Raw genomic sequence first — 26,847 nt, 5'->3', positions numbered from 1 at the left:
CAGTCTAGCACCGTCTATATACAGTCTAGCACCGTCTATATACAGTCTAGCGGCGTCTATATACAGTCTAGCGGCGGCGTCTATATACAGTCTAGCAGCGTCTATATACAGTCTAGCGGCGTCTATATACAGTCTAGCACCGTCTATATACAGTCTAGCACCGTCTATATACAGTCTAGCACCGTCTATATACAGTCTAGCGGCGTCTATATACAGTCTAGCACCGTCTATATACAGTCTAGCGGCGTCTATATACAGTCTAGCGGAGTCTATATACAGTCTAGCACCGTCTATATACAGTCTAGCGGCGTCTATATACAGTCTAGCGGCGTCTATATACAGTCTAGCGGCGTCTATATACAGTCTAGCGGCGTCTATATACAGTCTAGCGGCGTCTATATACAGTCTAGCACCGTCTATATACAGTCTAGCAGCGTCTATATACAGTCTAGCAGCGTCTATATACAGTCTAGCACGGTCTATATACAGTCTAGCGGCGTCTATATACAGTCTAGCGGCGTCTATATACAGTCTAGCGGCGTCTATATACAGTCTAGCGGAGTCTATATACAGTCTAGCACCGTCTATATACAGTCTAGCACCGTCTATATACAGTCTAGCACCGTCTATATACAGTCTAGCGGCGTCTATATACAGTCTAGCACCGTCTATATACAGTCTAGCGGCGTCTATATACAGTCTAGCGGAGTCTATATACAGTCTAGCACCGTCTATATACAGTCTAGCGGCGTCTATATACAGTCTAGCGGCGTCTATATACAGTCTAGCGGCGTCTATATACAGTCTAGCGGCGTCTATATACAGTCTAGCGGCGTCTATATACAGTCTAGCACCGTCTATATACAGTCTAGCAGCGTCTATATACAGTCTAGCAGCGTCTATATACAGTCTAGCACGGTCTATATACAGTCTAGCGGCGTCTATATACAGTCTAGCGGCGTCTATATACAGTCTAGCGGCGTCTATATACAGTCTAGCGCCGTCTATATACAGTCTAGCGGCGTCTATATACAGTCTAGCGGCGTCTATATACAGTCTAGCGGCGTCTATATACAGTCTAGCACCGTCTATATACAGTCTAGCACGGTCTATATACAGTCTAGCGGCGTCTATATACAGTCTAGCACCGTCTATATACAGTCTAGCACCGTCTATATACAGTCTAGCGGTGTCTATATACAGTCTAGCGGTGTCTATATACAGTCTAGCGGCGTCTATATACAGTCTAGCACCGTCTATATACAGTCTAGCACCGTCTATATACAGTCTAGCACCGTCTATATACAGTCTAGCGGCGTCTATATACAGTCTAGCACCGTCTAAATACAGTCTAGCACCGTCTATATACAGTCTAGCACCGTCTATATACAGTCTAGCGGCGTCTATATACAGTCTAGCGGTGTCTATATACAGTCTAGCGGCGTCTATATACAGTCTAGCACCGTCTATATACAGTCTAGCGGCGTCTATATACAGTCTAGCACCGTCTATATACAGTCTAGCACCGTCTAGCACCGTCTATATACAGTCTAGCGGCGTCTATATACAGTCTAGCAGCGTCTATATACAGTCTAGCACCGTCTAGCACCGTCTATATACAGTCTAGCGGCGTCTAAATACAGTCTAGCGGCGTCTATATACAGTCTAGCACCGTCTATATACAGTCTAGCGCGTCTATATACAGTCTAGCACCGTCTATATACAGTCTAGCACCGTCTAGCACCGTCTATATACAGTCTAGCGGCGTCTATATACAGTCTAGCACCGTCTATATACAGTCTAGCACCGTCTAGCACCGTCTATATACAGTCTAGCGGCGTCTAAATACAGTCTAGCGGCGTCTATATACAGTCTAGCACCGTCTATATACAGTCTAGCACCGTCTATATACAGTCTAGCGGCGTCTATATACAGTCTAGCGGCGTCTATATACAGTCTAGCGGCGTCTATATACAGTCTAGCGGCGTCTATATACAGTCTAGCGGCGTCTATATACAGTCTAGCGGCGTCTATATACAGTCTAGCGGCGTCTATATACAGTCTAGCGGCGTCTATATACAGTCTAGCGGCGTCTATATACAGTCTAGCGGCGTCTATATACAGTCTAGCGGCGTCTATATACAGTCTAGCGGCGTCTATATACAGTCTAGCGGCGTCTATATACAGTCTAGCGGCGTCTATATACAGTCTAGCGGCGTCTATATACAGTCTAGCACCGTCTATATACAGTCTAGCGGCGTCTATATACAGTCTAGCGGCGTCTATATACAGTCTAGCGGCGTCTATATACAGTCTAGCGGCGTCTATATACAGTCTAGCACCGTCTATATACAGTCTAGCACCGTCTATATACAGTCTAGCGGCGTCTATATACGCCTAAACCTATATACGCTCTATGCCTAAACCTAAACCTAACCCTAACCTCAGTAAAACTATACCTAAACCTAACCCTAACCTTAACCTCAGTAAAACTATACCTAAACCTAACCCTAACCTCAGTAAAACTATACCTAAACCTAACCTCAGTAAAGCATACCTAAACCTAACCTCAGTCAAACTAGCGCAGTGGCTGGGGGGCGTTTCCAAGAACCCGAATGCGAAACGGATACCATATTAGCGTTTGTGGGACGTACGGTTGACGTAGTGTTGCTCCTCGTGGGACAGCAGGCTGGTCAGGTGGGCCCCGTGGACACGACACTCCCTCTCAGCCGCGTCCCAGCTCTTCCTGGTGGGGAAGTAGCGTAGCAGTGACCCTGGAACTTGTGCCATCCGTAGTCACATGTCTCCGTGTCTGGTGAGAGGGAGAGAGGAGGACACGTAGCTCATGAGTTTACCTTCTTCGATGTGTTATCCTGCATGGACTTAAGTTATTTAAACAAAGGAAAGGAAAGGAAAGGAAAATGAGTGATAGTTTTGAACCAAATGGACCCTCACGGGTTAATGTACACATGGATATGGGTCCATCTGCACTCTTCAGAGTGCAGATGTTCCATTAATGTTCCATTAAAGTCAGTGAGCTTCCCAAACCCTATTCCTTAGTTTCCCAAAACAGGGACCCATATGCGGGTCGCACACCAATTTGTATGGGTCGTGAGTAAATTCCCCCTTTTGTTGTTTTTGTTTCCAACCTGTATATATTTTGTATTATTATAAAGAGATGATACGCATGGAAGAATGGTGGTTCTTCAATGCATTTTGACCTGAGATCAGATTCCAAAAATGTCTTAAATCCTGACAGTTTAAAAAAATAGCAGACCTACAAGCTCGTAGCGCGCCACTCGGTGGTGCGCTATGAGCTTGTAGATCTGCTATTTTTCAAGCTTGTAGTGCTTTTAGGTCTGCTATTGAACACTCTTTTTTTAACCTGACCAATAACAGTAGCTTATCTGTCCAATACTTTTTGCCTAACCAATAACATTAGCCTCTGTCTAATACATGTTTTAATTTTATTATAAGAGGTCTTTAATACAAATACAATATTGAAATAAGAATACCATAGCAGCATACTGGGCTCAACATTGAGTTTGCAATCACAGAAGAACTACCATCAAAACATTAAATTATAACAAGTTATAGTTGGTACAATATATATATAGCACATACCTGTAAGAACAGACAAATAAAACACATATTTGTAGTTGGAACTGCCCACTGCTTCCTCAGACTGTCTGTGGGCAACACAACACAAACAGTAAACTCACTTTATTTTCGTGCAAAAAGAATAACACTGCGTGACGTCATCACTAGTCCCCCCGTGATAAACCAAAAGCTGTTTACAAAAAGATTCATTGCTCTCAGTTAATATTATCATAATGACCCAAAGTCATATGTATATTAGACACTGTATGCTTCAATTTACAGCTGAAATGAACACTCTTTCATAACAAAAACATAAAATAACATCACAGCGTTTTCAAAGAGCCGCCTCACCTCATAGGAACACGGAATCCACTGAGGTAGCTACGGTAACACCGCTAGGACATACAGAGCGGCAGCTACGGGAACACCACTAGGACAAACAGTGTGATATGCAGTGAACCAAAGTGCTATATAAATTATCTTAGTTTGCAACAACAAAACAATGTCTGGTACTGCTCAATAAGGGGCAAATTAACAACTCAATTTAACTAACTATTTAACTCTGTTACACTGGGCACTTCAAAATAAAAGGTAGACCAAACGTACAACAAGTGTCAAAATAAATATATCCCAAAGCAATGTAAATAAACAAATAAAACCAGCAAGTGTCCCCGGCAGTTACAACAATATAGTGATGTTGTGTTTTAACAGTACACAATGAACATGATGGATCTAAAAACGAATCCACTAGAGAGATAGAGATATTACCCACCTGTCAGTTTCAGATCGGGACACAGAACTTGTAGCTTAGAGTAACAAACAGTAGTCCCTTCCTAACATTTGAGAATATATTTTGACCTCCCTCTGGAAAAAAATAAAAACAACCTTACCAAAAATCAGTTGGATTGCGTAGTCTCGTTGGTCCAATGGATAACGCAGCGCATTTGAGTTTCAACGGCCCGGGTACGCAGCCGGAGTCAAGATCACGAGACCGCGGACCAAGGATTAAGGATTCAAACTGAATTTGTTTTGGGATGAAATCCAATCATTAGCTTTTAGGAGGACTGAGTATAAATCACTCTGACACTGTAAATGTCTGCTCCATCTTGCTACATCTTGCTACATCAGCTACATCTTGCGTCATGTAGTCTTAGGCAGTGTCAGTTGGTGGCTGTATTTTCTGTGCACCACCAGAGGGTGCTGGTATGCAGATTAACTATATACCTGTGGCAGCGGTGGCCGCCAGTTCGAATCAGCCGTCCGACACTTCACCACCGGTGAAGTGCCCTTGGGCCTTGGACAAGGCATTGAACCACTACCATGAAATGTTCTATGAACAGGGCTTGGCTGTAAACAAGTATCTGATGCTTCAAGTTATCCTGGGTAAACTTGATTTGCATGCATGTCTCCCCTGACTATCTGTTATGCACACTATCTGTTATGCATGCGTGCGTGCGTGCGTGCGTGCGTGCGTGCGTGCGAGCGAGCGAGCGAGCGAGCGAGCGAGCGAGCGAGTGATGTGTGTACCATAATCTTGCTCAACAGTGGGTGGGTCCGGGGGTCCGCGGGGGTCCGCGAAGGGGTCCCCGGGCGTATCTTGGCCATCTCTGGTCCGTTTTGGATGGGGGGAATCTCGTTGCGACCGGGGCCGCCCCCGTGGGTCTCGTGCCCGGGTGGGGGTCCGCGGGGGTCCGCGAAGGGGTCCGCGAAGGGGTCCCCGGGCGTATCTTGGCCATCTCTGGTCCGTTTTGGATGGGGGGAATCTCGTTGCGACCGGGGCCGCCTCTGTGGGTCTCGTGCCCGGGCGGGGGTCCGCGAAGGGGTCCGCGAAGGGGTCCCCGGGCGTATCTCGGCCGTCTCTGGTCCGAAAGAAAGAAAGAAAGAATGAAAGAACAAAGAAAGAAAGAAAGAAAGAAAGAAAGAAAGAAAGAAAGAAAGAAAGAAAGAAAGAAAGAAAGAAAGAAAGAAAGAAAGAATAAATAAATAATGAATTAAAGAATGAATGAATGAATGAATGAATGAATAAACGAATAAAAAAAAAAAAATGAATAAAGAAAGAAAGAAAGAAAGAATGAAAGAATAAATAAAGAATGAATTAAAGAATGAATGAATGAATGAATAAAGAAAGAAAGAAAGAAAGAATAAATGAATAAATGAATAAATGAATAAATGAATAAATGAATAAATGAATAAATGAATAAATAAATAAATAAATGAATAAAGAAATAAAGAAAGAAAGAAAGAATGAAAGAATAAATAAATAAATAATGAATTAATAAATGAATAAATGAATAAATGAATACATGAATAAATGAATAAATGAATAAATGAATAAATAAATAAATAAATAAATGAATAAAGAAAGAAAGAAAGAAAGAATGAATTAAAGAATGAATGAATGAATGAATGAATAAAGAAAGAAAGAAAGAAAGAATAAATGAATAAATGAATAAATGAATTAAATGAATAAATGAATAAATGAATAAATGAATAAATGAATAAATAAATAAATAAATAAATGAATAAAGAAATAAAGAAAGAAAGAAAGAATGAAAGAATAAATAAAGAATGAATTAAAGAATGAATGAATGAATGAATAAAGAAAGAAAGAAAGAAAGAATAAATGAATAAATGAATAAATGAATAAATGAATAAAGAAATAAAGAAAGAAAGAAAGAATGAAAGAATAAATAAATAAATAAATAATGAATGAATGAATGAATGAATGAATGAATAAATGAATAAATGAATAAATGAATAAATGAATAAATAAATAAAGAAAGAAAGAAAGAATGAAAGAATAAATAAAGAATGAATTAAAGAATGAATGAATGAATGAATAAAGAAAGAAAGAAAGAAAGAATAAATGAATAAATGAATAAATGAATAAATGAATAAAGAAATAAAGAAAGAAAGAAAGAATGAAAGAATAAATAAATAAATAAATAATGAATGAATGAATGAATAAATGAATAAATGAATAAATGAATAAATGAATAAATGAATAAATAAATAAATAAATAAATGAATAAAGAAATAAAGAAAGAAAGAAATAATGAAAGAATAAATAAATAAATAATGAATGAATGAATGAATGAATGAATAAATGAATAAATGAATAAATGAATAAATAAATAAATGAATAAAGAAATAAAGAAAGAAAGAAAGAATGAAAGAATAAATAAATAAATAATGAATGAATAAATGAATAAATGAATACATGAATAAATGAATAAATGAATAAATGAATAAATGAATAAATAAATAAATAAATAAATGAATAAAGAAAGAAAGAAAGAAAGAATGAATTAAAGAATGAATGAATGAATGAATGAATAAAGAAAGAAAGAAAGAAAGAATAAATGAATAAATGAATAAATGAATTAAATGAATAAATGAATAAATGAATAAATAAATAAATTAATAAATTAATAAAGAAATAAAGAAAGAAAGAAAGAATGAAAGAATAAATAAAGAATGAATTAAAGAATGAATGAATGAATGAATAAAGAAAGAAAGAAAGAAAGAATAAATGAATAAATGAATAAATGAATAAATGAATAAATGAATAAAGAAATAAAGAAAGAAAGAAAGAATGAAAGAATAAATAAATAAATAAATAATGAATGAATGAATGAATGAATAAATAAATAAATGAATAAATGAATAAATGAATAAATAAATAAAGAAAGAAAGAAAGAATGAAAGAATAAATAAAGAATGAATTAAAGAATGAATGAATGAATGAATAAAGAAAGAAAGAAAGAAAGAATAAATGAATAAATGAATAAATGAATAAATGAATAAATGAATAAAGAAATAAAGAAAGAAAGAAAGAATGAAAGAATAAATAAATAAATAAATAATGAATGAATGAATGAATAAATGAATAAATGAATAAATGAATAAATGAATAAATAAATAAATAAATGAATAAAGAAATAAAGAAAGAAAGAAATAATGAAAGAATAAATAAATAAATAATGAATGAATGAATGAATGAATGAATAAATGAATAAATGAATAAATGAATAAATGAATAAATAAATAAATAAATAAATGAATAAAGAAATAAAGAAAGAATGAAAGAATAAATAAAGAATGAATTAAAGAATGAATGAATGAATGAATAAAGAAAGAAAGAAAGAAAGAATAAATGAATAAATGAATAAATGAATAAAGAAATAAAGAAAGAAAGAAAGAATGAAAGAATAAATAAATAAATAAATAATGAATGAATGAATGAATAAATGAATAAATGAATAAATGAATAAATGAATAAATAAATAAATAAATAAATAAATGAATAAAGAAATAAAGAAAGAAAGAAATAATGAAAGAATAAATAAATAAATAATGAATGAATGAATGAATGAATAAATGAATAAATGAATAAATGAATAAATGAATAAATAAATAAATAAATGAATAAAGAAATAAAGAAAGAATGAAAGAATAAATAAAGAATGAATTAAAGAATGAATGAATGAATGAATGAATAAAGAAAGAAAGAAAGAAAGAATAAATGAATAAATGAATAAATGAATAAATGAATAAAGAAAGAAAGAAAGAATGAAAGAATAAATAAATAAATAAATAAATAATGAATGAATGAATAAATGAATAAATGAATAAATGAATAAATGAATAAATAAATAAATAAATAAATGAATAAAGAAAGAAAGAAAGAAAGAATAAATGAATAAATGAATAAATGAATAAATGAATAAATGAATAAATAAATAAATGAATAAAGAAATAAAGAAAGAAAGAAATAATGAAAGAATAAATAAATAAATAATGAATGAATGAATAAATGAATAAATGAATAAATGAATAAATGAATAAATGAATAAATGAATAAATAAATAAATGAATAAAGAAAGAAAGAAAGAAAGAAAGAATGAAAGAATAAATAAATAAATAAATAAACGAATGAATGAATGAATAAAGAAAGAAAGAAAGAAAGAATGAAAGATTAAATAAATAAATAATGAATGAATGAATGAATGAATGAATGAATAAATAAATAAATGAATAAATGAATAAATGAATAAATGAATAAATGAATAAATAAATAAATGAATAAAGAAAGAAATAAAGAAAGAAAGAATGAAAGAATAAATAAATAAATAAATAAATAAATAAATAAATAAATAAACGAATAAACGAATAAACGAATAAATAAATAAATAAATAAATAAATAAATAAATAAATAAACGAATAAACGAATAAACGAATAAATAAATAAATAAATAAATAAATAAATAAATAAATAAATAAATAAATAAATAAAAAATAAATAAAATATTGTTTGTGGGTGTGGCTTGTTTGTTTGTGGGTGTGGCTTGATTGTTTGTGGGTGTGGTTTGTTTGTTTGTGGGTGTAGCGTGGCTTGTTTGTGGGTGTGGCTTGTTTGTTTGTGGGTGTGGCTTGTTTGTTTTTGGGTGTGGCTTGATTGTTTGTGGGTGTGGCTTAATTGTTTGTGGGTGTGGTTTGTTTGTGGGTGTGGCTTGATTGTTTGTGGGAGTGGCTTTATTGTTTGTGGGTGTGGCTTGATTGTTTGTGGGAGTGGCTTTATTGTTTGTGGGAGTGGCTTTATTGTTTTTGGGTGTGGTTTGTTTGTTTGTGGGTGTGGCTTGTTTGTTTGTGGGTGTGGCTTGATTGTTTGTGGGTGTGGCTTGTTTGTTTGTGGGTGTGGCTTGTTTGTGGGTGTGGCTTGATTGTTTGTGGGTGTGGTTTGTTTGTGGGTGTAGCGTGGCTTGTTTGTGGGTGTGGCTTGATTGTTTTTGGGTGTGGTTTGTTTGTTTGTGGGTGTGGCTTGATTGTTTGTGGGAGTGGCTTTATTGTTTGTGGGTGTGGTTTGTTTGTTTGTGGGTGTGGCTTGTTTGTTTGTGGGTGTGGCTTGATTGTTTGTGGATGTGGCTTGTTTGTGGGTGTGGCTTGTTTGTGGGTGTGGCTGTTTGTGGGTGTGGCTTGATTGTTTTTGGGTGTGGCTTGTTTGTGGGTGTGGCTTGTTTGTGGGTGTGGCTGTTTGCGGGTGTGGCTTGTTTGTGGGTGTGGCTTGATTGATTGTGGGTGTGGCTTGAATGTTTGTGGGTGTGGCTTGAATGTTTGTGGGTGTGGCTTGATTGTTTGTGGGAGTGGCTTGATTGTTTGTGGGTGTGGCTTGATTGTTTGTGGGTGTGGCTTGTTTGTTTTTGGGTGTGGCTTGATTGATTGTGGGTGTGGCTTGATTGCGGGTTTGGCTTGTTTGTGGGTGTGGCTTGTTTGTGGGTGTGGCTTGATTATTTGTGGGTGTGGCTTGATTGTTTGTGGGTGTGTCTTGATTGATTGTGGGTGTGTCTTGATTGATTGTGGGTGTGGCTTGTTTGTGGGTGTGGCTTGATTGTTTGTGGGTGTGGCTTGATTGTTTGTGGGAGTGGCTTGATTGTTTGTGGGTGTGGCTTGTTTGTGGGTGTGGCTTGATTATTTGTGGGTGTGGCTTGATTGTTTGTGGGTGTGTCTTGATTGATTGTGGGTGTGTCTTGATTGATTGTGGGTGTGGCTTGTTTGTGGGTGTGGCTTGATTGTTTGTGGGTGTGGCTTGATTGTTTGTGGGAGTGGCTTGATTGTTTGTGGGTGTGGCTTGATTGTTTGTGGGTGTGGCTTGTTTGTTTGTGGGTGTGGCTCGGTTGTTTGTGGGTGTGGCTTGTTTGTGGGAGTGGCTTGATTGTTTGTGGGTGTGGCTTGATTGTTTGTGGGTGTGGCTTGTTTGTTTGTGGGTGTGGCTCGGTTGTTTGTGGGTGTGGCTTGTTTGTGGGTGTGGCTTGTTTGTGGGTGTGGCTGTTTGCGGGTGTGGCTTGTTTGTGGGTGTGGCTTGATTGGTTGTGGGTGTGGCTTGAATGTTTGTGGGTGTGGCTTGATTGTTTGTGGGTGTTGGTTTTTGTGGGTGTGGCTTGATTGTTTGTGGGTGTGGCTTGATTGTTTGTGGGTGTGGCTTGATTGTTTGTGGGAGTGGCTTGATTGTTTGTGGGTGTGGCTTGATTGATTGTGGGTGTGGCTTGATTGTGGGTGTGGCTTGATTGCGGGTTTGGCTTGTTTGTGGGTGTGGCTTGTTTGTGGGTGTGGCTTGATTATTTGTGGGTGTGGCTTGATTGTTTGTGGGTGTGTCTTGATTGATTGTGGGTGTGTCTTGATTGATTGTGGGTGTGGCTTGTTTGTGGGTGTGGCTTGATTGTTTGTGGGTGTGGCTTGATTGTTTGTGGGAGTGGCTTTATTGTTTGTGGGTGTGGTTTGTTTGTTTGTGGGTGTGGCTTGTTTGTTTGTGGGTGTGGCTTGATTGTTTGTGGATGTGGCTTGTTTGTGGGTGTGGCTTGTTTGTGGGTGTGGCTGTTTGTGGGTGTGGCTTGATTGTTTTTGGGTGTGGCTTGTTTGTGGGTGTGGCTTGTTTGTGGGTGTGGCTGTTTGCGGGTGTGGCTTGTTTGTGGGTGTGGCTTGATTGGTTGTGGGTGTGGCTTGAATGTTTGTGGGTGTGGCTTGAATGTTTGTGGGTGTGGCTTGATTGTTTGTGGGAGTGGCTTTATTGTTTGTGGGTGTGGTTTGTTTGTTTGTGGGTGTGGCTTGTTTGTTTGTGGGTGTGGCTTGATTGTTTGTGGATGTGGCTTGTTTGTGGGTGTGGCTTGTTTGTGGGTGTGGCTGTTTGTGGGTGTGGCTTGATTGTTTTTGGGTGTGGCTTGTTTGTGGGTGTGGCTTGTTTGTGGGTGTGGCTGTTTGCGGGTGTGGCTTGTTTGTGGGTGTGGCTTGATTGGTTGTGGGTGTGGCTTGAATGTTTGTGGGTGTGGCTTGAATGTTTGTGGGTGTGGCTTGATTGTTTGTGGGAGTGGCTTTATTGTTTGTGGGTGTGGTTTGTTTGTTTGTGGGTGTGGCTTGTTTGTTTGTGGGTGTGGCTTGATTGTTTGTGGATGTGGCTTGTTTGTGGGTGTGGCTTGTTTGTGGGTGTGGCTGTTTGTGGGTGTGGCTTGATTGTTTTTGGGTGTGGCTTGTTTGTGGGTGTGGCTTGTTTGTGGGTGTGGCTGTTTGCGGGTGTGGCTTGTTTGTGGGTGTGGCTTGATTGGTTGTGGGTGTGGCTTGAATGTTTGTGGGTGTGGCTTGAATGTTTGTGGGTGTGGCTTGATTGTTTGTGGGAGTGGCTTGATTGTTTGTGGGTGTGGCTTGATTGTTTGTGGGTGTGGCTTGTTTGTTTTTGGGTGTGGCTTGATTGATTGTGGGTGTGGCTTGATTGTGGGTGTGGCTTGATTGCGGGTTTGGCTTGTTTGTGGGTGTGGCTTGTTTGTGGGTGTGGCTTGATTATTTGTGGGTGTGGCTTGATTGTTTGTGGGTGTGTCTTGATTGATTGTGGGTGTGTCTTGATTGATTGTGGGTGTGGCTTGTTTGTGGGTGTGGCTTGATTGTTTGTGGGTGTGGCTTGATTGTTTGTGGGAGTGGCTTGATTGTTTGTGGGTGTGGCTTGTTTGTGGGTGTGGCTTGATTATTTGTGGGTGTGGCTTGATTGTTTGTGGGTGTGTCTTGATTGATTGTGGGTGTGTCTTGATTGATTGTGGGTGTGGCTTGTTTGTGGGTGTGGCTTGATTGTTTGTGGGTGTGGCTTGATTGTTTGTGGGAGTGGCTTGATTGTTTGTGGGTGTGGCTTGATTGTTTGTGGGTGTGGCTTGTTTGTTTGTGGGTGTGGCTCGGTTGTTTGTGGGTGTGGCTTGTTTGTGGGAGTGGCTTGATTGTTTGTGGGTGTGGCTTGATTGTTTGTGGGTGTGGCTTGTTTGTTTGTGGGTGTGGCTCGGTTGTTTGTGGGTGTGGCTTGTTTGTGGGTGTGGCTTGTTTGTGGGTGTGGCTGTTTGCGGGTGTGGCTTGTTTGTGGGTGTGGCTTGATTGGTTGTGGGTGTGGCTTGAATGTTTGTGGGTGTGGCTTGATTGTTTGTGGGTGTTGGTTTTTGTGGGTGTGGCTTGATTGTTTGTGGGTGTGGCTTGATTGTTTGTGGGTGTGGCTTGATTGTTTGTGGGAGTGGCTTGATTGTTTGTGGGTGTGGCTTGATTGATTGTGGGTGTGGCTTGATTGTGGGTGTGGCTTGATTGCGGGTTTGGCTTGTTTGTGGGTGTGGCTTGTTTGTGGGTGTGGCTTGATTATTTGTGGGTGTGGCTTGATTGTTTGTGGGTGTGTCTTGATTGATTGTGGGTGTGTCTTGATTGATTGTGGGTGTGGCTTGTTTGTGGGTGTGGCTTGATTGTTTGTGGGTGTGGCTTGATTGTTTGTGGGAGTGGCTTGATTGTTTGTGGGTGTGGCTTGATTGTTTGTGGGTGTGGCTTGATTGTTTGTGGGTGTGGCTTGATTGTTTGTGGGTGTGGCTTGATTGTTTGTGGGTGTGGCTTGATTGATTGAAACAAACAAGCCACACCCACAATCAAAACACGCCCACAAACAATCAAGCCACACCCACAAACAATCAAGCCACACCCACAAACAATCAAGCCACACCCACAAACAATCAAGCCACACCCACAAACAAGCCACACCCGCAAACAGCCACACCCACAAACAAGCCACACCCACAAACAAGTCACACCCACAATCAAAACACGCCCACAAACAATCAAGCCCCACCCACAAACAATCAAGCCACACCCACAAACAATCAAGCCCCACCCACAAACAATCAAGCCACACCCACAAACAAACAATCAAGCCACACCCACAAACAAACAAGCCACACCCACAATCAAAACACGCCCACAAACAATCAAGCCACACCCACAAACAAGCCACACCCACAATCAATCAAGCCACACCCACAAACAATCAAGCCACACCCACAAACAATCAAGCCACACCCACAACCAATCAAGCCACACCCACAAACAAGCCACACCCGCAAACAGCCACACCCACAAACAAGCCACACCCACAAACAAGCCACACCCACAATCAAAACACGCCCACAAACAATCAAGCCCCACCCACAAACAATCAAGCCACACCCACAAACAAACAATCAAGCCACACCCACAAACAAACAAGCCACACCCACAAACAAGCCACACCCACAATCAAAACACGCCCACAAACAATCAAGCCACACCCACAATCAATCAAGCCACACCCACAAACAATCAAGCCACACCCACAAACAATCAAGCCACACCCACAAACAATCAAGCCACACCCACAAACAAGCCACACCCACAAACAATCAAGCCACAACCGCAAACAATCAAGCCACACCCACAAACAAGCTACACCCACAAACAATCAAGCCACACCCACAAACAAGCAAGCCACACCCGCAAACAATCAAGCCACACCCACAAACAATCAAGCCACACCCACAAACAATCAAGCCACACCCACAAACAATCAAGCCACGCCCACAAACAATCAAGCCACACCCACAAACAAGCCACACCCACAAACAAGCTACACCCACAAACAATCAAGCCACACCCACAAACAAGCAAGCCACACCCGCAAACAATCAAGCCACACCCACAAACAATCAAGCCACACCCACAAACAATCAAGCCACACCCACAAACAATCAAGCCACGCCCACAAACAATCAAGCCACACCCACAACCAATCAAGCCACACCCACAAACAAGCCACACCCGCAAACAGCCACACCCACAAACAAGCCACACCCACAAACAAGCCACACCCACAATCAAAACACGCCCACAAACAATCAAGCCCCACCCACAAACAATCAAGCCACACCCACAAACAAACAATCAAGCCACACCCACAAACAAACAAGCCACACCCACAAACAAGCCACACCCACAATCAAAACACGCCCACAAACAATCAAGCCACACCCACAATCAATCAAGCCACACCCACAAACAATCAAGCCACACCCACAAACAATCAAGCCACACCCACAAACAATCAAGCCACACCCACAAACAAGCCACACCCACAAACAATCAAGCCACAACCGCAAACAATCAAGCCACACCCACAAACAAGCTACACCCACAAACAAGCCACACCCACAAACAAGCCACACCCGCAAACAATCAAGCCACACCCACAAACAATCAAGCCACACCCACAAACAATCAAGCCACACCCACAAACAATCAAGCCACGCCCACAAAAAACAAACCACACCCACAAACAATCAAGCCACACCCACAAACAAACCACGCCCACAATCAAAACACGCCCACCAACAATCAAGCCACACCCACAAACAAACAAACCACACCCACAAAAAATCAAGCCACACCCACAAACAAACCACGCCAATCACGCCTATGAAATACAGCGTAGGACGTAGCGTGGGACGTAGGTCTCTACAGCGTAGGACGTAGGTCTCTAAAGCGTAGGACGTAGGTCTATACAGCGTAGGACGTAGGTCTCTAAAACGTAGGACGTAGCGTAGGACGTAGGTCTCTAAAACGTAGGACGTAACGTAGGACGTAGGTCTCTAAAGCTTAGGATGTAGGTCTCTAAAGCATAGGACGTAGGTCTCTACAGCGTAGGACGTACATCTCTAAAGCGTAGGACGTAACGCAGGACGTAGGTCTCTACAGCGTAGGACGGAACGTAGGACGTAACGTAGGACGTAACGCAGGACGTAGGTCTCTACAGCGTAGGACGTAACGTAGGTCTCTAAAGCGTAGGACGTAGGTCTCTACAGCGTAGGACGTAGATCTCTAAAGCGTAGGACGTAACGCAGGATGTAGGTCTCTACAGCGTAGGACGTAACGTAGGACGTAACGCAGGACGTAGGTCTCTACAGCGTAGGACGTAACGTAGGTCTCTAAAGCGTAGGACGTAGGTCTCTACAGCGTAGGACGTAACGTAGGTCTCTAAAGCGTAGGACGTAGGTCTCTAAAGCGTAGGACGTAGGTCTCTACAGCGTAGGACGTAGATCTCTAAAGCGTAGGACGTAACGCAGGACGTAGGTCTCTACAGCGTAGGACGTAACGTAGGACGTAACGCAGGACGTAGGTCTCTACAGCGTAGGACGTACGTCTCTACAGCGTAGGACGTAGATCTCTAAAACGTAGGACGTAGCGTAGGACGTAGGTCTCTAAAGCGTAGGACGTAGGTCTCTACAGCGTAGGACGTAACGTAGGACGTAGGTCTCTACAGCGTAGGATGTAGGTCTCTAAAGCGTAGGACGTAGGTCTCTACAGCGTAGGACGTACGTCTCTACAGCGTAGGACGTAGATCTCTAAAACGTAGGACGTAGCGTAGGACGTAGATCTCTAAAGCGTAGGACGTAACGCAGGACGTAGGTCTCTACAGCGTAGGACGTAACGTAGGTCTCTAAAGCGTAGGACGTAGGTCTCTAAAGCGTAGGACGTAACGCAGGATGTAGGTCTCTACAGCGTATGACGTAACGTAGGACGTAGGTCTCTACAGCGTAGGACGTAACGTAGGTCTCTAAAGCGTAGGACGTAGGTCTCTAAAGCGTAGGACGTAGGTCTCTACAGCGTAGGACGTAACGTAGGACGTAGGTCTCTACAGCGTAGGATGTAGGTCTCTAAAGCGTAGGACGTAGGTCTCTACAGCGTAGGACGTACGTCTCTACAGCGTAGGACGTAGATCTCTAAAACGTAGGACGTAGGTCTCTAAAGCGTAGGACGTAAGTCTCTAAAGCGTAGGACGTAGGTCTCTAAAGCGTAGGACGTAACGCAGGACGTAGGTCTCTACAGCGTAGGACGTAACGTAGGTCTCTAAAGCGTAGGATGTAGGTCTCTAAAGCGTAGGACGTAGGTCTCTACAGCGTAGGACGTAGGTCTCTAAAGCGTAGGACGTAACGTAGGTCTCTAAAGCGCAGGACGTAGCGTAGGACGTAGATCTCTAAAACGTAGGACGTAACGTAGGACGTAGGTCTCTACAGCGTAGGACGTAACGTAGGTCTCTAAAGCGTAGGACGTAGGTCTCTACAGCGTAGGACGTAGATCTCTAAAGCGTAGGACGTAACGCAGGACGTAGGTCTCTAAAGCGTAGAACGTAACGTAGGACGTAACGCAGGACGTAGGTCTCTAAAACGTAGGACGTAGCGTAGGTCTCTAAAGCGTAGGACGTAGGACTCTACAGCGTAGGACGTAACGTAGGTCTCTAAAGCGTAGGACGTAGGTCTCTACAGCGTAGGACGTAGATCTCTAAAGCGTAGGACGTAACGCAGGACACCTCTCCACTAAGCGGGAGAGGTGTAAAATTCACAGCAGCAGAGCTTCTACTGGGGTCAATGCAAAAAAATGTACCGTTTCCGGACCCAGACTGGACACTGGACAAAAGACGGCTCCGCGAGGCAACTATCTGGACATACCCACGCGTCCGGGGAGATGTCCTCTACCACACCCCACTCTCCGCTAAGCGGGAGAGGTGTAAAATTCACAGCAGCAGACCTTCTATTGGGGTCAACACTCAAAAAAGTGCCGTTTCCAGACCCAGAATGGACACTGGACAAAGAGGCCTCCGCGAGGCAACTATCTGGACATACCCACGCGTCCGGGGAGATGTCCTCTACCACCCCACAGTCTCCGCTAAGCGGGAGAGGTGTAAAATTCACAGCAGCAGAGCTTCTACTGGGGTCAATGCAACAAAAATGACCGTTTCCGGACCCAGACTGGACACTGGACAAAAGACGGCTCCGCGAGGCAACTATCTGGACATACCCACGCGTCCGGGGAGATGTCCTCTACCACACCCCACTCTCCACTAAGCGGGAGAGGTGTAAAATTCACAGCAGCAGAGCTTCTACTGGGGTCAATGCAAAAAAATTTACCGTTTCCGGACCCAGACTGGACACTGGACAAAAGACGGCTCCGCGAGGCAACTGTCTGCCTGCCTGCCCAATTGTCTATGAGTAGCTGTCTGTCTGTCTATGAGTAGCTGTCTGCCTTCCTGCCTGTCCAATTGTCCATGAGTAGCTGTCTGCCTGCCTGTCCAATTCTCCATGAGTAGCTGTCTGTCTGCCTGTCTATGAGTAGCTGTCTGACTGCCTGCCTGTCCAATTCTCCATGAGTAGCTGTCTGTCTGTCTGCCTGTCTATGAGTAGCTGTCTGCCTGCCTGCCAGCCAGCAAGTTGGTTAACAGAAAATAAATTGTTATGGCTGAGTAAAATAAAATACAATAAACACAATTTGCCTGAAAATAGATTACCCAGATATGACCTTTTTCATGAAAAAAAAAGAGTAGTGATATGGCTGACTGAGTAAAATAAAACAATCTACCTGAAAATAGATAGCTATAAGTGAAGAGCAATTTTCGCAATTACCATTTCCGCAATTCCGCAAAAATAGTTTGCAAGACATTTGTGTTTCAGTTTTCTGAAAAAGAGTTCGTCAGTCGTGCCAAGTATTTGGCCACAGACCCACATGAAAATATGTAGTTCTAATCTAGGGTCTACCCAGAAGCAAAGATTTGAGTTTAATTTTTATTTTATTTGTGGCATGTTTACGATAAAAATCTACGAGATTGTATATCTGCTATTTTTGAAAAGCCAAAGTATAAAATAGTTAATAGCTTTATTAATGGGATACAACAAACAAGCAATAAGAGACATTTTAAACCATATAATCAGAACAGTATTAACTTTATTTGTACAAAATATTCCAAGAAATCTAATCAGAGCGACAATAAACATCAATAAAACAAAGTGTGCCGTTTTCAGCTCCTCTGGCCATTTTAGATGAGTTAATCACAGAACAGCAATAAGAGCAGAACATAAAACATTAAACAGCAATAAGAGACGAACATCAACAAAACAGCAGGACAATAATATGATGATCCCGTTTTCAGCTCCTCACTTTTGTGATGAGTTCGTCGCAGACCTTACTAAGCTCTTCACACTCTTTTCCCTGAGGTACAGAGAATGGTGAGAAAAAGGCAGAAAACATAAGTAGATATCTTCAGATTATTACAAACAGTTTAGAGAGTAGATGATCAACTAATGTCATTTTTATTCTGCTTAACAGTGTTCACTTACTTTCTGGTCAAGGCTCTTTTCCAGAGAATGAACCTTTAGCTGCTCCATGCGCAGCTGGGCTTGAAGTCCTGCCATCTCAGCCTTGAACTTTGACCGCACCTCAAAAATCTGTTTATTTGCCCTGAAAACAGCACAAGCACAGTCAGTTTACAAAACCAGTGTCTTGGCAGGGCTCATACAATAAACAGAATGGTAGAGTCTAGTAAATCTTACATCTCAATTTTCTCCTCGGCATGGGCTTTCAGTGTCTGATAGCGCTGCTCCTCCTTTTTGATCCTGGCCAGGGCATCCTGAGCGCATGCTTTCAGAGTTTCTTCATTCTAGTAATTAGGCAGATAAAACAATTGTGTCATAACAAAAATTTCAGTTTATAAAAGCAAATCCTTTTTTGTACTTTTCAATCGGGCCGGCTATGCAAGGACTGAGCCTTAATAGGTGAGCCTTAGGTAGGTGAGCCCAGGCAAACGTCACCCACATTCCTAGTCTCTGTGCAATGTGTACAACTGTAGTCCTGGGGTTCTCGAAGATGGCATACTAATTTCCTGTTCTGGATCATTTTGGGTTGTGCATGCTTATCTGACCATTGGACAGACATGGGGAAACAACGATCGGATTAAGGTTGGTGAACATGCGCTGCTCCCCGCTTGCGGTTATGGTTAGGGTTTGAGGTAGGTTGTCGTTCTAATGACAGTCGGGCCAATAGTATGTCGAAACTAAAGCCTGTACTGGGTGTACCCGATCATTTTACTATAGCTTTGTTTGATTGGGTCTGCAGCAGATTTAAACTGGGAAACACATATCAGGTGCAGGCGTTTACACAATCAGTTCAAATCTGTTGCAGAGCCCATCAAATAAAAGATCAGAATTTACAATTAACATTACCCATTGAGAAAATCACCCCAGTACAGGAAACAAAAAACGGATGTGCCTCCATCTCGAACCCTGGGACTAGTTATGCACAGAGCCTATGGAGGACATGAGAAAAGAAGAAGAAAAGAACTCACTCTCTCTCCATACCAGGCAGCCTACTGTATGTAAAACTACCCAATTCGATACGTTTTAACACAGGTTGGCAGCGATTTTCAAGTGCTAGCTCTTGACACATGACAAGTTCAAGAAGTGTTACATCAGATCTTCAACATGTTCTCAGAATATGATGCGTGTTAAAAATTAGATATGTTCAGCATGACCTCCAAGTCATGCTGTGATGACTATTACTCACCTTTCTGCAACCTACAATGACCTCCTTATATTTGTCCAGTCTCTTTAAGACTTCAGAGAAAGACCTCTCCAAGTTACTCAGCTCGGTTTGCACTTGTTCCTTCTCCTGCAAGGCCTCCCTCAAGGCCTCCTTGAGGCTTGTTTCCATCTTCTGGCGGTCTCTCTCTTGTGTAACTGGTAGAATGAGGCAAGATTGACAGAGACAAACAATGATCCATAAAGATGGGGGATAGTGCACATTCACAGAACCCTGCCATCAAATACAAATTCGGTTTCAATAACTTACATCTCATCTTTGCACTTGAGCTCTCGAGTTCAGAAACGATTCTCCTGTGCAAGAAATTGAAAAATTGCTTAAACTGTACATGAATAAAATTGATAAAGTAGCAAATAACAGTAATAAATGGCTCACTTCTTGTCCTCAGATTCTGCAAAAAGCTTGTCATATTTTGCTTCCCATTGCTTATCTTTTTCATTTGCCTGTTGAATAAATATACTCTATTGTTAGAATCAGTGTATGTCTGAATTTAATTAATCTAATTATTTCATACTCAAGACATTAACTTGACACTAAAAGTAATACATAAACAGTGGCAATGAGAATTAAATCAGCTCTTAACTTACCACCGTCTGAACCAACGCAATGGCTTGATCCATGTCTTTCTGACTGTATTTCAACATTTCAACAATTGCATCCTCTGTATTTGTTGGCTGGGGAAGAGGAGCGACTCTGCACACATGCATTTCAGAATCCTGGACAAATGGATCCACAGTCTAAATAAAAATGAGTTTACATAGCTTAGATAGGCTGATTCAACAGCTTTGATGCAACACAAATTAACTCCATTTAATGTTACAATCCCATGAATTTCAGAGTTTTAAAATTGTAATGCAGCTGGTGGAATTTTAAAGCTTTTGCAAATCAACTGAAATGAAAAAAAAAAAAAAAAACTGATGTGATTTCCCAGTTCTGTTCCATCCCAAGGTTAAACCGCTTCCCTCTTTCTTTACTTTCACATTCCTTCGTGGCTAGCAGAAACATTGTCTAAAGTGTTTTACTGATGGGGTAGACAATTTTAGTACAATTTAAGAAGAAAGAAGTGATGGATGATCCAGAAAAAAAGGCTCTTGCATATATTGCAGGAATGGTTCAAGTATGACCAATTACAGTGGCAAATGTGACAGGTGACTTACTGATTCTATGACATCAACTAGCTTGAAATCATCTTGTGCAGCCTTTGTATCAGCAATCTGTGGAGCTTCCAAACTGAAAAGAAAGCACAGTTTAATTAATTGACTGGCTTTAAAGTAAAGACTATTTGATGCTCAGCATAGAACAAGTCAAGCTAGGGCATCTGGCGGGTGAGGTTGGTGCAACATACCGTGAAACAAAGGGGGCTAGACGAGGGATAGGATTCTGTGCACCAGGGCCCACTGCCTTTTTGGGGCTCTCTTTCATCAGGGGGTCAAACTTAAGGTAGAGAGACTGTTTCCTTAATGCAGATTCCTTGAACTGTTAACAGCAGATTAGCAAACAAAAAACACATTTAAATTTAGTAAGTACAAAAGTACAAGGAGAAAAAAAAGAGAAGAAGAAACATGAGGGCAACACTCACGCTGCCAGTCCCACATTGTTCGAGGTAGTCCATTTGACCATCAAAGTCATTTGCCATGACTAGAGAAAAGATAACATAGCAAATTAAAGAGGGCAAATTCAGGTAGCTTATATTCAATGTATGGAAGAGAAATTTTATACTTAATTTAGTTATTTTTGAATATACAAATAAAAGAGTCCTCAAATGTACCACTCAAGAATACAAAAGATAAGTAAACATTAAATGTCTGTAGGTTGAAGTGTCCTAAAATGTGAGACAATATGACTTACACATGGTTCCAGGAACAAACTCCTCACTGGGTTCCAGCAGCCCAGTCTGTGAGTTCTGATCAAGGTGACCCAGTGTAATGAATTCAGGTGTAATAAACACAGGTTGCTCAGTCTCAAATCCCAAGTCAGGGCCAGGAGCAGTCTCCATCTTCTCAGTCGTCATGTTATTCTAAAAATAAAAACAAAAAAGATAGGCTTATAATCAGTGGTGTACAAACTAAGTACAGTGGTGGACAAATGTGTCAAAATACAAAGACTCAAGTTTAGTACAGCTATAGTAGGGGGGGTCCACTGCTAATGCTTTGACTGTCCAGCAGCAACAGTACAGCAGATTATTACATTAACCCATTCTGACCTGAGATCAGATTCATACGAGGTTTCCACGGGACACACACTGGTCTGATGAACCCATTCTGACCTGAGATCAGATTCTAAAAATGTCAGTCGTTCTTCGAATTTTTCAAAAATAGCAGATCTACAAGCTCGTATCGCGCCACTCGGTGGCGCGATATGAGCTTGTAGATCTGCTATTTTTCAATAGCTAAAGCATAACATGATGCCAACACCAAAATGGGTGCCCGGTCAGAATGGGTTAAAAAAAAGAAAATAAATTTAAAACGGTGCCAATGTAGTCTAAACTAAGTATGCACCCCGCTCAATCTTGGGAGTTCAGAACTAAGTGTGCAAGGAGACAAAAATATATATTCAACAAATAGATGTTAAGATCATTAATTACTTCTTTCAATGCAACAAGAGTGGGTCCATCAATCTTTTGGATGTCATCTTTCTCATCTCCAGTACTAGAGAGCAAAGACAAGACACACACGTAAGCTGGAATACTTTTAACACATAGCATTTTGTGCTTCAAAATTTGCATTGGTCAGAGCAATTAGATTGCCTTTTAGGCCTAAACCGCACTAATGCAACTCTTTGGAACTGCCATTGGGGATAATAGTTTCATGCAACTACTCGCAACCGTTTGGTTGCGAGTAGTTGCATATCATTGGTGCAGTTTAGGCCTTAAAGTTATTTTTTACATACCACACAGGAGTGGGAATCTCTTTAACTGGATTTGGTGCCTTGCCCAGAATTCCCACGGGACTGGACTTCTCCCCAGATGTTAGTGAATTGTTCATTTTTGCATTTGTGCCAAAGGGATTGAAGTTTGGGTCATCGTCAAGTTGAAAGGAGTAAGAAGACTTTGGAATAGGAGCAATATCAACGTCATCGGCCACAGGCTTGACTGGAGATTTTGTTGGTGGGGTGGGTTCCTTCTTTTTTTCAGGTGCAGGCTTTCTCTCCGTCGATTTCAAACCAGGCGGCTTTTTACTAAACCTTTTGGGTGGCTTCCGTTTGACATCAATACCATCGTCAAAATTGAACTCAAGTTTCACTGGGCCTTCGTTAAGCAGAGCATCAGTTGTTTGAGACACAGATTCATCCTTCGTTGGTTTAAGGGTGTCAGATACTGCAGTGGCTACCGGCTTCTCTGGTACATCTACACTATTTATGCTTTCCAGGACCTTAAGAGGAGCACCAGTGGGTTGGGACATGAAGTCATCCTCCGTTAGTTTAGGCGTGTCGGATACCACCGTGGCAGGTACGTCTACCTTGTTTACGCTTTCCATATCCGGCGGGTCACTGCATGACACTTTTTTCCCAACCTGAGGAGAATTCTGCATTTTTGAGCCTCCCGTCATGAAAGGATTGACCGAATCCAAGTTGTCAAAATCAAAATTGTAAGAGCCTTTGGTTGGCAGAGGAGCATCTTCTACAGAATAATTGGCTGTAGCTTCTTCTGGAATGACAGTAGAAGACATAGCAGCAGGCGTTTCCTCATCGGTTATGTTGGACGATGAATGTTGTTCCTTGTCAAAATCAAAATTGTACGAGCCTTTGGTTGGCAGAGGAGCATCTTCAACAGAATTAGCTGTAGCTTCTTCTGGAATGACAGTGGAAGACATAGCAGCAGGCGTTTCCTCATCGGTTCTGTTGGACGATGAATGTTGTTCCTTGTCAAAATCAAAATTGTAAGAGCCTTTGGTTGGCAGAGGATCATCTTCTACAGAATAATTGGCTGTAGCTTCTTCTGGAATCACAGTGGAAGACATAGCCGCAGGCGTTTCCTCATCGGTTATGTTAGACGATGAAAGTTGTTCCTTGTCAAAATCAAAATTGTAAGAGCCTTTGGTTGGCAGAGGGGCATCTTCTACAGAATAATTGGCTGTAGCTTCTTCTGGAATGACAGTGGAAGACATAGCCGCTTCCTCATCGGTTATGTTGGACGATGAATGTTGTTCCTTGTCAGCCGTTCCTTTCGACATTATGACCACACTGCTATCCGTGGAGTGTATGTCTGTAGACATATTAGCAAGTGAATTTTCCATAGAGGGGGTGATAGGAAGTGTATCATCCAGTACCGTTTCGGTTTGAGAAATCTCCTGTGACACATTCTCTGGCATTCCACATTGAGGTACTTTTGTGCCTGCAGGAACGTCTTCGAGAGCAGGCCTGGTTGGAGAGTTAGGGACTTTAATAGACGCCTGAAATGGATTTATGGCATCCAAGTTGTCCAAATCAAAGTTGTAGCCACCCTTGCTTTGTATGGGCATGTCATCAAGATTAGGTGATAACTCTGTGTGGACAAATTGAACAAGGGATAACACTTCATTAGCTAAGCAGTTCGGAAAGCTAAATAAGAGGTGCAAATGCTACGATATTCATATCTGGATGTTTTACCAATTTTGGGCCTGTCAACTGGTGCAGTGACATCCTGAGGCAAAGTACTATAAGATACAAAAGAGAACAGATTAGCCATCGTAATAGTTTTGTCAGCACAATATTACTCATAAGAAACTGAAGATTTACCTTGAGTTATGCAACTGTAAGGACTCCATTGCTTTTGTGCACTCATCCAGGATTGTTCTCTTGCCAGTCTTTGAAGGAGATACAATTCTTTTGGTGAAAGGGTCTCTTCTTGGAGTCTGAAAACAAACCTGGATTGACATATAAATAATAATCAGTGTAGTATAGCTGGTTAACTGGAACTTTAAATTCAAACTAAAATGTCCCAGCAATCATCTTTCTAATCAGTGTGAAATCTCTCTATACATTTTAGCACTTTGAGATTTGCAAGCATGTAAAGTGCATTATAATAAAATGTATTACTAAAGTTTGACCATATTATAATAATAGTGACTCAAAAAAAAAAAAAGAAAAGGGGAGCACATTACTCTCATTACAATCTTAAACACTACTTGAGTAAACATAATAAAAATAAATAAAATAATACAGTCACTGCTTAAGGGTACACATCCTGACCATAATTTAAGTAAGATAGGTTAAAAAACAGTACATAAAAAAATAGGCAACTCAATTCTGTACCTTTACTCCCTTTGCTACAGTCTTGCTGGGCAGGTTCTCAGACTGTCGCAGAATGGAGGGTCTCCCAGTCGGCTGATCCAAAGCAAAGATGTCCAGGACTGAATCGATGTGCTTCGCTTCAGGACAGGGACTTTGGTTCTCATCATTCAGAACGGATGCCATCCTGTTTTAAAGGGAGATGGAGAGCTAAGTGGGTGCATTGAACTTCTGACAAAATCCTCCACCTGACAATAAACTGGAGTGGAGACCATGTGAGCATCTAGCTCTGGTCCATAGCCTAATGCTTCTATGATTAATTAGGCTATGGACCAGAGCTAGTGAGCATCATGCAATGGCTGAATTCCACAGAATTTCTGGTCTCCCTCTTGTATAATATCCACTTTCATCTGCAGCTCATCGTCTGCTGCAACAGCACAGCAGTGCTGATACACATTGTAACATGGTGGTGAGTCGGGATTACAACTTCTTAATCTTTATAATAACAGGATATTTCAGAACACAACTGGCTCACTTTATATTTTGACGTTTGTGGTAAGAGTGTCCAGTGGGGTGGTGTTCAGTATCCGACAGACGTCAGAATAGATAAATTAGTAAAAAAGAAAAAAAGGAAAAAAAATCTTCCTTGTTCAAGGCTAAAGATATTATTATTAAAGTTATGTTTTTCCATTACATTTTCTCTATAATGTTACCCTGGTGGATTAGAGGGTGGATTACATGCTACTCTGGATTCCCTGATTTGATTTACTAGTAAACTGCTGATCATGGAACATAATGTGTGTCTTATAGCATCATTTAAATCATTTAATAGCATCATTTAAATGCTTAATTTGTAGTTCTAATGTGCAAATTAAACTTTTTTCCAACGCTCTAGAGGGTACTCTTATTTTGAAGAGATCGTCCACCGCAAGTCTTAAATTAGCTCACTAGATTAGCTCACTAGACAGTGCCATACGGGGCGGAGGCGGAGACAGAGATCCTTTGTGGTATCTTTACTGAGACATCGATGTACAAAGTAAACAAATATACAATATTTGGAATTATATACATATCCAATAAACGAAATAAATAGCATTCAATTCATATTCAAGATTGGCAATAATAAATAAATCATATTCATAATAATCATAAATCAGAATATCATATAATACTTAAAGCATCAAATAAGAGTACATAAGTACACGTCAGATTTACTCAGGATTAAATGTAAGAAACTATATTTAAGCAGGATAAACATATATATGAAATAATCAATAAACATATAACTTAAATGCACTGCTTAGGATTTCAGGTCAGAACAAACAGTTAAAAGTGGTCGAGCTACAGCTCAAACATGTGCAGTCCATAATACATTGTGATACATTGTCCCTTACATACATTAATGTGTGCTCATTAACCCCTGCACTGTACAGGGGAGAACAAACAGTGGCTAAATGATCCAAACTGACGTTGGTTCTTGGACTCACACAGGTTGGAGGGTTGCAGAAGGTGGTAGAAACTAAAGGTGGCGGTTTAGGTTTGGGAGACCGCAGCAGTGCTTTGGTGATCTGGGCTTGAGGAAATGAGTGCAGCTATGCCACTTATATAGCCTCCCACACCTGTGCGTGGCCAGGGAACAACCTGCCATTCAATCAGGCTTGATTTGGTGGCGTTGCGTGCCTCTCCATGAGCCTTTTGACATCCATCATCTCCGCATCAAGCACTGTCTGCGTTGGCGGCCGCCTCACCTGGAACGTCCAGAGCTTCTTCCACGCCAGCAGTGTCTTCTTCCATGTCAT

General features: G+C 40.9%; 1 protein-coding gene across 1 annotated transcript; it reads right to left on the bottom strand.

Annotated features, from left to right (window-relative positions):
• Positions 1–2,796: 2,796 nt before the first annotated feature.
• On the bottom strand, positions 2,797–26,847 carry LOC308312225 (transforming acidic coiled-coil-containing protein 3-like; the record flags this gene model as incomplete). Its single annotated transcript, XM_080794608.1, has 17 exons — positions 2,797–2,812; positions 3,952–3,995; positions 18,404–18,454; positions 18,583–18,703; positions 18,796–18,902; positions 19,805–20,053; positions 20,428–20,577; positions 20,998–21,070; positions 21,186–21,316; positions 21,420–21,478; positions 21,689–21,857; positions 22,425–22,488; positions 22,730–24,323; positions 24,428–24,474; positions 24,557–24,684; positions 25,073–25,235; positions 26,729–26,847. 17 exons carry the CDS (start codon positions 26,845–26,847, stop codon positions 2,797–2,799), a joined length of 3,285 nt encoding a protein of 1,094 aa, XP_080650734.1.

The sequence above is a fragment of the Protomyctophum bolini genome (genome assembly GCF_963924005.1).
Source record: "Protomyctophum bolini genome assembly, contig: SCAFFOLD_336, whole genome shotgun sequence".
Taxonomy (NCBI): domain Eukaryota; kingdom Metazoa; phylum Chordata; class Actinopteri; order Myctophiformes; family Myctophidae; genus Protomyctophum; species Protomyctophum bolini.
Note: the sequence above shows the minus strand (reverse complement) of the source record. Positions and strands in the feature narration are given on the sequence as shown.